General features: G+C 46.3%; 1 protein-coding gene across 1 annotated transcript in view; it reads left to right on the top strand.

Moving 5' to 3' along the window:
• LOC126530446 (uncharacterized) overlaps positions 1-10,547 on the top strand; it is a 42,014-nt gene extending 31,467 nt beyond the window's left edge. The window contains exon 4 of the mRNA XM_050177724.3: positions 1,909-10,547. Within this exon, the coding sequence (XP_050033681.2) occupies positions 1,909-3,777 (1,869 nt within the window). The 3' untranslated portion in view covers positions 3,778-10,547. The remainder of the gene's footprint in view (positions 1-1,908) is intronic.
• The last annotated feature ends 2,534 nt before the right edge of the window (positions 10,548-13,081 follow it).

Raw genomic sequence — 13,081 nt, 5'->3', positions numbered from 1 at the left:
CTGTAAGTGCGTTTGGCTCCAAAAGCAACGAAGCCAAGTGGACACACTGCCACGCTCCACTCATCTGGCTCCACCAGAGCTAGGATACCGTTCTGGCTTCCACTGCTGACATGGGGGTTATGCGCACACAGATTAGTGTTCCTCTTGAGAAGCTGTGTGCATTCCACGCCTTGGTGAACATCAAACTAAATTTATGTGATCCTTTCTGTGGATCCTGACCAATGCAAGACGGTTTTCCTCTGGTCTCATATCAAGCAACATTGAAGTGCGACACTTGCCAGGGCGCTAGCATGCATGCCAGCATTCGAGATGCCTTCAGCGCAATGCGAAACCTTACTATCGCTTTCAATGCTTTGCCTTCATGGGACACTTCCAATTTTTTATTCACAACCTCTGCCTCCTTTGCTTTGTCTCGCTTCTTTTCTAGCTGTGTAGCACATTCTCGGGGGTGGTTTTGCATGCCCTGCCTTTCATTGGAATCCCAGAGTTGTTCACACTGTGGCTGAAAATGTGTGCGTGTAGGCCCTTGCATCTGACATAGAAATCCTGCGTATTTGATGCTACCTACCTAGCAGAAAATGCTCTTTAGTAAAGAAAAGAGCATCATCTTTTGTTTGAATTCACAGCAGTTTTGGCAGCACGAATTCATGTAATACTTTGCAAACAGACTCATCACTGCATGACCTGTGCAGTGTGCGTGTCTATTTGCAATGCCTAAACCTTGTGAGGGGTGCATTCATGATTATCAGCCTACTTTTATGTCTACTGCAGGATGAAGCCCTCTCCCAGCGATCCCCAATTACCCCTGTCTTGGGCTAGCTGATTCCAGCTTGCACATGCAAATTTCCTAATTTTGTCACCCCACCTAATTTTCTACCATCCTCGACTGCGCTTCCCTCTCCTTCGCACCCATTTTGCAACTCTAATGGTCCACCAGTTATCTGCCCTACGCATTACAGGGCCTGCCCAGCTTCATTTTTTCTCCCTAATGTCAACTAGAATATCGGCAATCCCTGTTTGCTCTCCGATCCACACCACTCTCTTCCCGTCTCTTGACGTTAAGCCTAACATTTCTTACTCCATTGCTCATTGTGCGGTTCTTAACTTGTTCTCGAGCTTCTTTGTTAACCATCAAGTTTCGACCCCTTATGTTAGGACTGGTAGAATGCAAAGATTGTACTCTCTACATTTAAACGACAGTAGTAAGCTCCCAGTAAGGATTTTTTAATGCGTGCTGTTCACACTCCAACCTATTTTTATTTTGTAAATTTCCTTCTCATGGTCAATGTCCTCTGTGAGTAATTTACCTGGATAAACATACTCCTGCGCAGACTCTAGAGGTGAACTGGCGATCATGAATTCGTGTTCCCTTGCCAGGTTATTGAACATTACCTTTGTCTTCCGCATATTAATCTTCAACCCTACTCTTACACTTAAAGGACCCCTTAGAAACCCCTAAGTAGTTGAAAATAATCCAGTGCGCTCCATTGCAGTGCTCCATCAGAGCCAAGATGTGGCATTTAAAAGTGCCAATGATAACAATAATATTGGCTTATTTCCATCAATAGAAGGTTGACAGAGGAAGGGAGAATAAATGCAACTGTCTGCTAGATGAAGGTCTAATGCCTTGTATATCAGGCAGAGACTGGGGGCAACAACTAGCATGATGCAACACAGTAATTTGTACATGACTAAAATAAATATCTATACAAGACGGCGAGAAAAGGGGGGAAAATGCTCATTTAATTCCATTTAACAATATTACTTGTGAAATGGCAACGATTCAAAATCACCTAAATACTTTTAACAGGTGTACACTGGTGAATGTAGGTTTGTGGAGGTGCAAAAGTGTAAGATCTGCCAAGTCAGAATTGGTACGTATCACGTGCCTCCTCTTCTCTGCTGCAGGTTATCGAGGGGCTGCAGTCCATTCTACCCTGCTACCGCAAGCTGTTCTGCGATGCCCTGAGGAACAACACATCACTGACCGTGCTCCGGCTAAGCAAGTGTGAGCTGACGGGACCTGTGGTGCGAAGCGTCATTGCTGCCATAGGTGGTGCCGAGTGCCTGGAGGAGCTCTCATGGGACTGGTGCAAGTTTACCACTGGCAATGTCCGTGCGGCCGAGGACGCCCTTTCCGGCTACATTGCCAAGACAAAATCACTGCGCACCCTCAACGTGGCGCATGTACCGCTGTTTCGAGAGTCATCTGCACTCATCGAGGCCCTCGTGAAGAACACGAGCATCGTCAAGCTCATCGTTGGCTGCTCGGTCTTGAATCAGAGTCGACGTACTGAATTTCGCCGCTATCTTGCGGCCAACAGGACAGTGACAAATTTAACCATCTGCAGTGACCACTGCAGGAGTGCTCCAGATGTGGGGGAAGTCTTCAAGGCACTCACTGAGAACTCGACTTTGGAGGTGCTCACAATCGAAAACTTTGAGCTGGACCCGATTGTTGCCCTGCAGTTTGCCAGGGTGTTCAGCTTTAACACCACTCTGCGCGAGGTTGGCTTTCCCCACTGCACTTGGGACTACCAGTTCATGCGTGCAGCAGAAGACATCCGGAGGCAGCGCATGATGTATGCCCTCGCGGGCAGGCTGGGCAGAGACTGGCGGGTTGTGCCTCTAGTGAAGGCACTGCAGAAGACGTCATCATTGCAAAAGCTTGTGCTCGCTGGGTGCTTCACCAATGATGAGACCCGGCAGCTTCTGGAAGCTGCTGCCAAATCTTCTTCTCTGCAACACCTCACCTTCGACTCGGTCATGATGCTTTCCGTAGAGACGTTCCACCAAATGGTGCAGGAGACAGGTGCTTCTGGGAAGGTCAGACTAGGCACATGTCATTCGCTGCCTGCGGCATTTGTGGCAGGACTGAAATCTGGCAGTGACATTCTGAGCATGGGCCACCACAAGTTCTTTCATCTGAACACGCCAGCGTTCCGCGAGATCGGAGCTGCCCTCGAGCTGCATGACCGTGTCACTGCGCTGGAGTTACGGCTCGACACTTGGGACGACGACTTTGTCGAGAAAGATGCATCCACTATTGCCGCCTATCTGTCGAAGACTACCGCCCTGAAGGAAATCTACATGAAGTTCAGTAACTTCAACCAGGATGCTCACCTCATCATCGAGGGCCTCTCCAAGAACAAGACGATAGAAAAGCTTGGAATTGAGGACTGGCTTGTGCGCACGAAGGACATTGAGAAACTGTGTATCTGGCTGGTGGACAGCAGGACAGTGTACCACCTTGTTTACCTCTGTGCCCAGTATGAAGCATGTAAGGTGCTCATTGAAGACCTGGCTGACCTGCTTGAGGACAGCTACACTCTCACGTACATCCGTGTAGTGGAGTATCCCTCCAACTTTCACAATTGGCAGGCTGTGAAACACTTCAGGCGGCGGAACTTGTCACTCGTTGAGTGTGCTGCTCACTTTGTGCTGGGCTCAACATTGAAGCGGGCGGCTGCTGCTTACGAAAGTGTGTCGTGGCACCCTCAGCTGCTGTCCAAAGTCCAAGAGCTGGCACCACTGAGCACCTCAGAAGTGAGTCAGAAACTGCTGGAATGCAATCGCCTTGTGCGGATGCAATTCTGGCAGCTTGCAGGCATCGTGAAGGATGAACTTGTGTGTTTCGAAAGGGTCGATGGTCGGAAGCAAATTGACAATCTGGTACTCGACGCATGGTTGCATGTTCGAGGATTCTTGAGCATCAGCGACGTCCTGGACGAGACGGGAGAGAAGCGGAGGTTGCCACGCAAACGGAAACGGAGATAGTGCCCCTACTGTTAAAAGCAGATTCGGGTTCCTTGTGATGTGTCATGTTTTTGTTTTACTTGACTTTGAAGGTGTCCCGGCTACTGCACAAAGCTAAGTCGAGCAAAGCTGTGGCCACCTAGGAACTATTAGTGTTGATAGGACAGTTCTGCCTCACATGTGTCTGTGATCACAAGACACTGCAACTGGTAGTCTTGTACAGTGCTGTCTGTGGCTTTGGTTTGTGATGAATTGTTAACTCTTTCGTTACCGCAAGAAATGTGCTCCTTTTCAGTGCTTTAATGTTTTAGCATGTTATTTCAAGACGTAGTAGTCGCAATGTATACTGTTACAGTGAAACCTCGTTAAACCGTAGTTGGCCGGAGCTCGAAAAAAGTACGTACTAAACGATAGTGCTGCTTAACCGAAATAGCTTGAGATCGCCCATGTACCTGTCAAAAACAGAACTCGGAGAGAGTGCGATGAAAGAGGAAAAAACATAGTGTTCACTTCGCACCACAAAAGTGTTATTTTCATTTTGATGCTGCGGCGGCCTAGCAGCGACCACAGTGGCCTTAAACTTACTGAAGCTGCGAGCCAGATTTTCAGCCAGCCCCCTCTTCTCGGCAAACACTCACATGGCAGATTCCTCATTGGCGTTGCATGTTCTCCGTGCACGCGGGCAGTAGCGCTGCAGAAGTCATGGGCCGCCTTTTTCATTGCGGGGTGCTGTTCGCATTGCGATGATTGCATTCATGAGGCTGACGTAATGTGCAGCTTCTGCCACCGTCAGGCCTGAATCGCCCATGCTGTCGCTTTCCGTGTCGTCCTCATCACTGTCGCTAGCCGTCGGCAACGATGCCGAAATGTCGAACCTCGTAGCCGACATTTCTTCGCGGTTGCAACAGTGCTGCCGAGCGACTTCCTCACATTCCAAATGCCACACACCGTAGTTGAGGGTAGATCCTTATCGCCTGCCAGCGCCGACTTCGGGTCACCTTCGATAGCACGAATGATATCTAATTTTTCTTCTATGCTGAGCACCCAGCCTCTTTTTTGTCTGACCTTTGGCACGACGCGTCCTCCTTTGCACAACGCCACAACGCTCTCTGGCACGGCGCTGAAATGATGTTGATGTGGCTTCACGCACAAATGCACAGGGCGCTTGGAGGCCATTGTTCTGATCTCTGAGGCTTGCTGTTCTGCCGGGCCGCCCGATGGAGATGACGCACCGATGTGTTTGTGTGATGAAAAGTGGAAACGCTACGTTTTAACCTATACATATGCAATAAGCTGGTACGGTTTATGGGGATACAGAACACATTATGTTCAATGGCCACTGAGTCGGGGATTGGACTTTACTAATTTTAAAACGAAGCTACTGTTTAAGCGGGTACGGTTTAACGAGGTTTTACTGTATACATAAAATTATTGCCAGATCATTGGTGTTTTGAATTTATGTATAGTAGTAATAATTGCTCAGATAATTTTCTTAGAATTCTTGTGAAATCTCAAGGAAGCACCTCATGCAAGACTATTTTCATTGCAAGTACGGATTGTACAAAAAATCTGGAGTCTATAAACTATACACCTGGTTCCTCGTTCCCAACATATGTAAGGCAGCTCATGCAAAATAATTAGTGGGAAGATTTGTAGGCATCGATACTAGCCACAGTGATGCCCACACTATGCAAGGAAGGAAGAGCTTTGCAAATAAGAAAATGGGTGAGTTCCTATTGTTCAGGGGGCATTTGTTTTTTCCTCATTGCAGCAGGCATCTAATTTGTCTTTTACTGCATTCGAAGCAATAGTGGTCAGGTCAGGGAGCATGTAGGATCCCCTTCATATTTGATTATCGCATTCAGTCAGCTTTTCTGTGCAAGCAAGTTGGTCTAGTGGGCTTTCAGCTGGCCTTGGAGCCTCCACATGCTTTGTTCAATTCCTGCGCAGTGCTGTACAGTAATGTGGAGTGTTGCACATTATCGTACAGTAATGAATGAAGGCACAGGCGGTGTTAAAAATGTTAGAGATAGGACAGCTAGTGAAGCTTTGGTCAAATGTCGGTCTGAAATCGACTGCGTGCTTTTTGTGCAAGGGAAAACCCACATGACGAGAATGATTGCTGATGGTAATTTGTACATACGCTGTCTAAGCACTGATATATAAAACCAACTCTCAGTGGGAAAAATAATGTTGCACTGGATGTTAGTGCAAGAATATCAAAATAATACGCCCTCATCAGCATCTACTGTCAGCACCTACTGTAACGGCCTATACGTTGGATCCTAAAATTGCAACCCGAGAGCAGTTTCTGTGTCTATGTTGCCGAATCGACCAAAGTGCAAATTTTGTGTCTTTTTATTATTGAGGAAGTGCTAGGAGCACTGGAGGGTGGTTTTGATGATCCCTACAGTCGAAGCTTTATTTTTCCAGACACTCTTATCTGCCAAAAATTGCGAAATCTGACTAGCTTAGTTGTCATTTCAGACGGTGCATGATGTTGCTAGCAAAAAAAAAAAATTCTGTGACGATTGTGATACTCCCTAATGCGAAATTTGAGTGCAGCTCATATGTGTTTTCATTTTGTGATATATTGGCTGGCGTGGACAATCAGTCTCGTGCGGCATGTTGCAAACAGAGTGGAGTGTGGCGCAATCGGAGTGAGGCAGGCCGTGGGTGACGCGTGGGTGCGATTCACAGGAGCCGCTGCAGACGGACCTCCCAGATGACGCGCGCTGATGTGGCCCTATCTTGTAGCCATCGTCGCCGCACTATGTTTTTCTTGTGCTTTCACCGTACCCCCCTCCTCTTCTTTCTGTCTCATGGTTCTGCTGCACCATCCTCCCCCACTTACCTCCTTGAGTCTTTCATCCCCCGCTGCCCTCCGCATTCACTCTTTCATCCTACGCGGTGCTCTTCACTCAGTTACATTGACACCAATGCTTGCCGCAGGCACGGGCACCTAAGAGCTGCATTCTAAAAATTTCCAATGGAAATATTTAACAATGTGGCAAAAAATGGTAGATCAAAGTGATCATTTTCTTTAGCTGCGGTAACGAAGGAGTTAAATAAAATAGTGTTTGATAGCTTCCTACTAACCGTGGCAGTGATCTTAACATTGACATGATTAGAGGGCATCATTAGCATCGTTAGTATATTGCAGGCACAAATTTAATATGCTGTCTGTCATGCCAATTTTTCGACAAATAAAAAGGCATGGACATATTTTTTTCAGCTTTCAAGGCTTTATATTGTTCTTAAGTGTAGATATTCAGATAAAGACATTGTGACAACACTGTAACATGGAAAGGTATTTTTGTTGTTGGGACTGTACCTTAAGTTGTCCATGTGCTCCACTCAATGTGCGATTCTGCAGAGTACAAATAAGTGTTTTGGTGTAGGATTCACTAGAAAACTGGCGAAGTCACATGTTCAATGACAACCATGCTGCTCTTTATTTAGTAGGTTAATCCGCAGAACACACTCCATGCAACGCCAAAAGCTGCACTCCCATGCCTACTTCCTGTGCAATTAGTGTACAGAGCTGACTGCGACAGTGGTGCGAAACTATTGGCTGGCCCATTTGTCAACCGGTTCATCTAATGCAGTCAAACCTCGATATATGAAACACGGATATATCGAATTATCATGTATATCAAACACTTTCCATATAACCTGGAAAATTGCGTGCATTTAAAATTTTTATTTTGAGGGGGGTCGGACATAAAATGGCTATATGGAACTCCACCACCCCAGACCACGTGCACTCTGTTGACAGGCGGCAAGCTTTCCCGCAATGCCCTCGAAGATAGCGATGGCGCGATGTGTGTTCCCAACCGCTGCGCACTATAGCTGCACACATCAAAAGCGCCGAGGGCGTCATTTGAATGTAGCGGCGTACGCACGCGGCGGCTTGGTTAGTTCGACAACATCGACGACATTTGGCGTGCTGACTCCTCGGTGCTGCGCTCTGCGCCTGCTGTGCCTCGTGAGGAATAGTTTAGATCCACAAAGGCGCGCGACAGTGTGCGCTCACCGGGCTCACTTATAGACACCACTTCATAATTTGTTACTGACAGTGTTTCAAAATTTTTCGATTGACGGACGTGTAGATTGCAGCGTAAGTAGTGGCCGAACTTGAAGACACTGCCGAGGTTGATTCCGCATTGATGTCCCGCTCCCGACTTGAACTAAGGCTTTAGCTGCTTTGGCCCTTCTTCGCTGCTACTGCGGCACAATAGGAGGCACTGGCCTATTGCTTGTGGATCGTTTAGACTATGTTGAGGACGCCATGGTTAAGTACGCAGCTGCCAATAAGAAGCAGGCTACACTGCTACAGTACTTTGAGCCAAAAGAAATGCTCTGTGTGAAGCTGCAAATGAGTGTTTACAGCACCACAATTGGGGCACGATCGGGGATCATTGTTTGGAGCGTGCGATTAGCCTAAGCCGTGCCGACTTCGCGCGGTGAAGTCAGCATGACCTAGGCTAATGGAGCGCGGTGCAACCGAATGCGCGCTACAAACAACGATTCCTGATCGCGCCTTTTGTTCACTGATTGATTTGTACAAGTTTTTCACCTGTTTCTTACGTGATTTTATATATCAAATTCTGGCTACATTGAACTATTTTGCAATCAGTGTGCTGTTCAGTATATCGAGGTTCGACTGTATTTTAGTGTGGTATCACAACTAACGCATGTCTGTGGTTAGGCAGATGCTGATTTTCATGGCAATGTTGCGGAAACTAAGTGACATGGTTGCCGTTGGACACAGCTGCTGGCATTGTTCAAGCTGTGTTTATGCAGAGAATGAGCATTATGACTGCAAATAATTCTGGATGATAGGAATGGCGCGGTGGCATGATGTTTGGAGTGGCTCGGCACATGCACCTGAATAGGAAAGGTGACATCAGCTGCACCACAGGCAGGCATGCGAAGTGTTGTTGAATGAGTGGTGTAGTAAGAGGTCCTGCAAAGGGGTCACTGAACATTCAGCCTGCTCTTTCGTTGAGGCTTGTCACTGTCACAGGAGCACCTCTGACCTCCTGCAACGTCCTTGAGTATCTGTTGTGTCTGTGGGCCTTAGCCTGAGAGAAGCTGTTCTAAAACACATGCGCGTTCAGTATTTTTCATAGTGCCAAAGCGAGAACTAGTGTCATTTAATGTGGTGTTGCTGTGGTATATGTCAGCCATGGAGGATTAGTGACATTGTGAATTGATGTGCTAATTTCGGTAGGATGTGCAAAGGTCACATCGCTTTCATGGATGAAGCATCTGTTTTGCATTTTCTTTGCAAAATGTAAAATGTTTACTCTGTTAATCTGCTTATTTCACGTGTTTGTGTTGTTTATTCATGGTAAGGAATAGAAATTGCACTTATTTATTTTCAATAGTGCTAGTCTTGTTGAGACTAACGCGGGTGAGCATAATATGCGGGGTAGTAGGACCACATATGGGAATGTATTTGCAAATGGCATGAAAGGGTAACCTTCAACATCCTTTTTTTACTAACAGCAGTGTGCACTCTAAAAAGGCAGCAAGGAAGGAAATAACTACCATATAAACCAGAATGCAAGTATAGATATTTTCCTAAAAGGACAACAGGCTAAGGTTGCCCCTCGTCTTATATAGCAGTCTTTAGCCAAATCAACTTGTCATCTGGCAACCATACTGCATGCATGGGTGTCATTCTGGACACTGTCAAATTCTGCCATCCTCTCATATTTGTTAATGACAGCATTTTGAGCCAATCAGAAGGGCACAGAGGACTCGTAATGCAAAAAAGGGGTAAGACGTGCAGACACGAACACAGAAGAAAAGAAGTGGACAACACGAACGCCGGTTCTAATGCGGCAGATACATATCGCAATTAAGGAAGCTAAAGAAGCAGCATGCTCTTGTGTCCGTGTCTGCATGCCTTAACCCTTTTTTGCATTATGAATCCTTACCAACTAGCTCGGCTTTCTGTCATTCTAAGCTTCACAGAGGGCTGCTGTGGCCGCTGATTGGTTCAAAATGCCGCCATTACCAAAGTCAGCAATATGGTTAATTTGACAATGTCAAGAACAGCACCCGCGGACATTGTTAAATCACACCATACTGTCGAATTCGGTAGTGCAATATTTCGAGCCAGTCGGAGAAGACCCAGAGGGCTGCTACGGCCTCTCTGGTTGGCTCAAACTGCTGCCACGGCAGTGCCAAATTTGATAATCATGGCAGAACTTGAGAATGTCCAGAACAGCAACCCATGTGGGTGAACTCGCAGTCAAAGCCTTATCTATATCCAAACGTGATTGCTGTCATTTTCTTTTGTCATTTTGTCTACCTGTGTGTGCTTTTGCAATCAGCTTACTGCGCGATTTATTTTTTATCTGGTGAGCGATGACTAGCAACACACAGAGTGGTTTTAGCTGCATTCAAGATTAATGTCTACTTTGCAAAAGGAAAAGCAACATGGCCACTCATGTGCCATGTTGATTAATGTAAAAAAAGAGAAAAAACTGCAGATTGTAGCTTTCTGAATTTTTTAACAAAAAAAGAGGCAGAGTTGGAATATAAAACCCCAGTATTCACTTCTGAAGGAAGTACGATTGGCAGGCACAAAAAGAAGAATTGTTGGCGCGCAACTTGTGCAAAATGTCATTAGTACTTTTATATGGCAGTGCACTGTGGGATGCGTCCAGCTACAAACGATCATCTTCTGATGACGCTTCTGCAAGTTTGAATGAGACTGCAGCTCCGATGATGGATGAGCAGTGCCATTTTAAATATAAATGCGATTTGGCAATTGTTTTGTATTCTTTCTTTTTTCTCCTTTTTTAACCTCAAACTAAGGGGTTGACCTATATTCCCACCTGACCTTTATACTGGCAATTACTCTGGAAATGTTGATCAAAATATAACCACCTTGATGAAGTATAAATAGATCGACCTTTTCATTGTGACCAATGTAAGAAAGCTTGCAAGAATAATTACAAAGATTACTGAAGTATTGCTAATTTTATTTTGTGCTTGCTCTGTAGTTAATGCTTGCCTCGTTGTTATCGAATACTAACTGTGACTTGTATTTTGTATTGATGAATCAAAGCGATCTTGAGTCCCTCACTGCAATGGGGAAAAAAATGGGAGTATGTGAGAGTGTCAGTATTGCAAGCACATTTTATTGAAGCAATTCAATATGTATGCATAAGAAATGTTACATTTGTTAATGTGAAGATGGTGTTGGCCTTGATACTGCAGCATTATGGTAAGCATTCTTGCCATCATTGGTGTTACACAATTGCCCTGCTGCAAAAATAATACTAGTGTCTACCTGGTGCGAGTCACGTTTTTTTTTTAATGCTTGGCCAATCCACTCGCAATGGGGAAGCACCATTGCTTGTAAATTACACCTTTAAATTTGGCTGTAAGTCAATGCTGTGTTTCTGCATTTCTCTTCTGTCTTCACCTTGACCACCAGTCTTAGAAGTACTATGTGAGGTGTTTGCGGTCTACAGCTAGTCTACAGTAAGTCTCGGTTGCTGTGAATTATACCCACTTGGCCAAGCTGTGTCACTGTTGTGGTGCTGTTGTGGATATCGTGGCTGCTTCCCTAGCGAAAATTCCAATAGACAGTTTGGTTATTGACAACTAATGGAATGATACGTTTTTTAAAGGGAGAACCAATGGTCTATTTGCTTGTTAACCAGCAAGAGCTTAGTCCAGTAAAACATTGGAATTTACAATTGGACTCTTGAGATTTATCAGCTCCAACAGGTCCAACAAACTTCTGACACTAAACTTGAGAAGCTTAAATGCATGAACCTACTGGAAATTCACTTAAACTTCAATGATTTATCCATCGTTTCACTATATGCAACTGCATGCTATACATATGTTACGGGGATGTTGGGAGTATAGACAGACTGTATTTACAATGTATATACAAGCAGAGTCAATGCGGTTAAGATGGCTGACCAGCAACAACACACAGCAGCCAGTGTCTCGCAATCTTCCTCTCTCTTCTTTTATCCTTCCGTAACAGGACCCCCGGGTGCTGAAGCGCCGTCTCAGCGCATGGTAGGCGAAGAATTGCGAGAAGTATGGCTTCAGCCGTGAAACATGCACGACGTCAATAGGCGGCGCACTTGAAGATGGATTAAACTAATGGCGTGATGTCGTAATTGACGTCGTTAACTTGACGTAGGACTTCATAAGGCCCTGTGTAGCGAGAGAGAAACTTCTGGGAAAGGCCGACCTGACGACATGGTGACCAAAGGAGCACCAAAGCACCTGGGGCGAACTGAACATAGCGATGGCACCGGTTGTAACACTCTTTTTGCATATGCTGCGAGGCTAATAAATGAGATCGGGCGACTTGACGTGCCATCTGAGCATGATCGATGACTTCACGAGCATAGTCGGTGGCAACACATGACACAGAAGGTAGGATGGTGTCAAACGGCACTGTGGGGTTGCGACCATGCAAAAGATAAAAGAGTGAATATCATGCGTTCTCATGTCAGGATGAGTTATACGCGAATGTCACGTAGGCCAGCGTGGCATCCCAGTCGCAGTGATCGTTGGAAACGTACATCGACAGCATCTCTGTTAGTGTTCAGTTGAGACGTTCTGTAAGAACGTTTGTTTGTGGGTGGTAAGCGGTGTACAGCTTGCGCTCAGCGGCACAAGAGCGGAGGAGGTCGTCCACAACTCGAGACAAGAACGAGCGGCCGCGGTCTGTAAGTAACTGTTGAGGTGCACTGTGCTGGAGAATGACGCTGTGAAGGAGAAAATCGGCGACTTCGGTTGCGCAACTAGTCAGCAACGCTTTTGTTATCGCATAGCGTGTCGCGTAATCAGTAGCGACGGTGATCCACTTATTCCCTCTAGTCATCGTCGGAAAAGGGCCAAGCAGGTCAAGGCCTACGCGAAAGAATGGTTCAGAGGGGACTTCAATAGGATGGAGTCGTCCGACAGGTGCCAGGGGAGGTTTCTTCCAGTGCTGACACAATTCGCAAGTTGCGACATAATGACGCACAGAGCAGTAGAGACCCGACCAGAATAACTGGCGTCGTATGCGGTCGTCTGTACGCAAAACTGCAAGGTGCATTGTGAAGTTCGAGAACAATGGATCGCAGATGATGAAGAAGGGCAAGGAGCAACCAGGGCCGTCAGGGGTGATAATGCGGTGGTAGAGGATGCAGTCGTGCAGCACGAACATGCGGCACGTGCTGTCGGTGTTGCCAGATTGCACTCCGGCGGGGATAGAGTGTAAGGATGCGTCGCATTGTTCAGCGTGCATGCCGGTCATGTCAGTCAAAGCCATCGCGCAGGTCACCGGGTC

The sequence above is a fragment of the Dermacentor andersoni genome, chromosome 4 (genome assembly GCF_023375885.2).
Source record: "Dermacentor andersoni chromosome 4, qqDerAnde1_hic_scaffold, whole genome shotgun sequence".
In the NCBI taxonomy this organism is placed as follows: domain Eukaryota; kingdom Metazoa; phylum Arthropoda; class Arachnida; order Ixodida; family Ixodidae; genus Dermacentor; species Dermacentor andersoni.
Note: the sequence above shows the minus strand (reverse complement) of the source record. Positions and strands in the feature narration are given on the sequence as shown.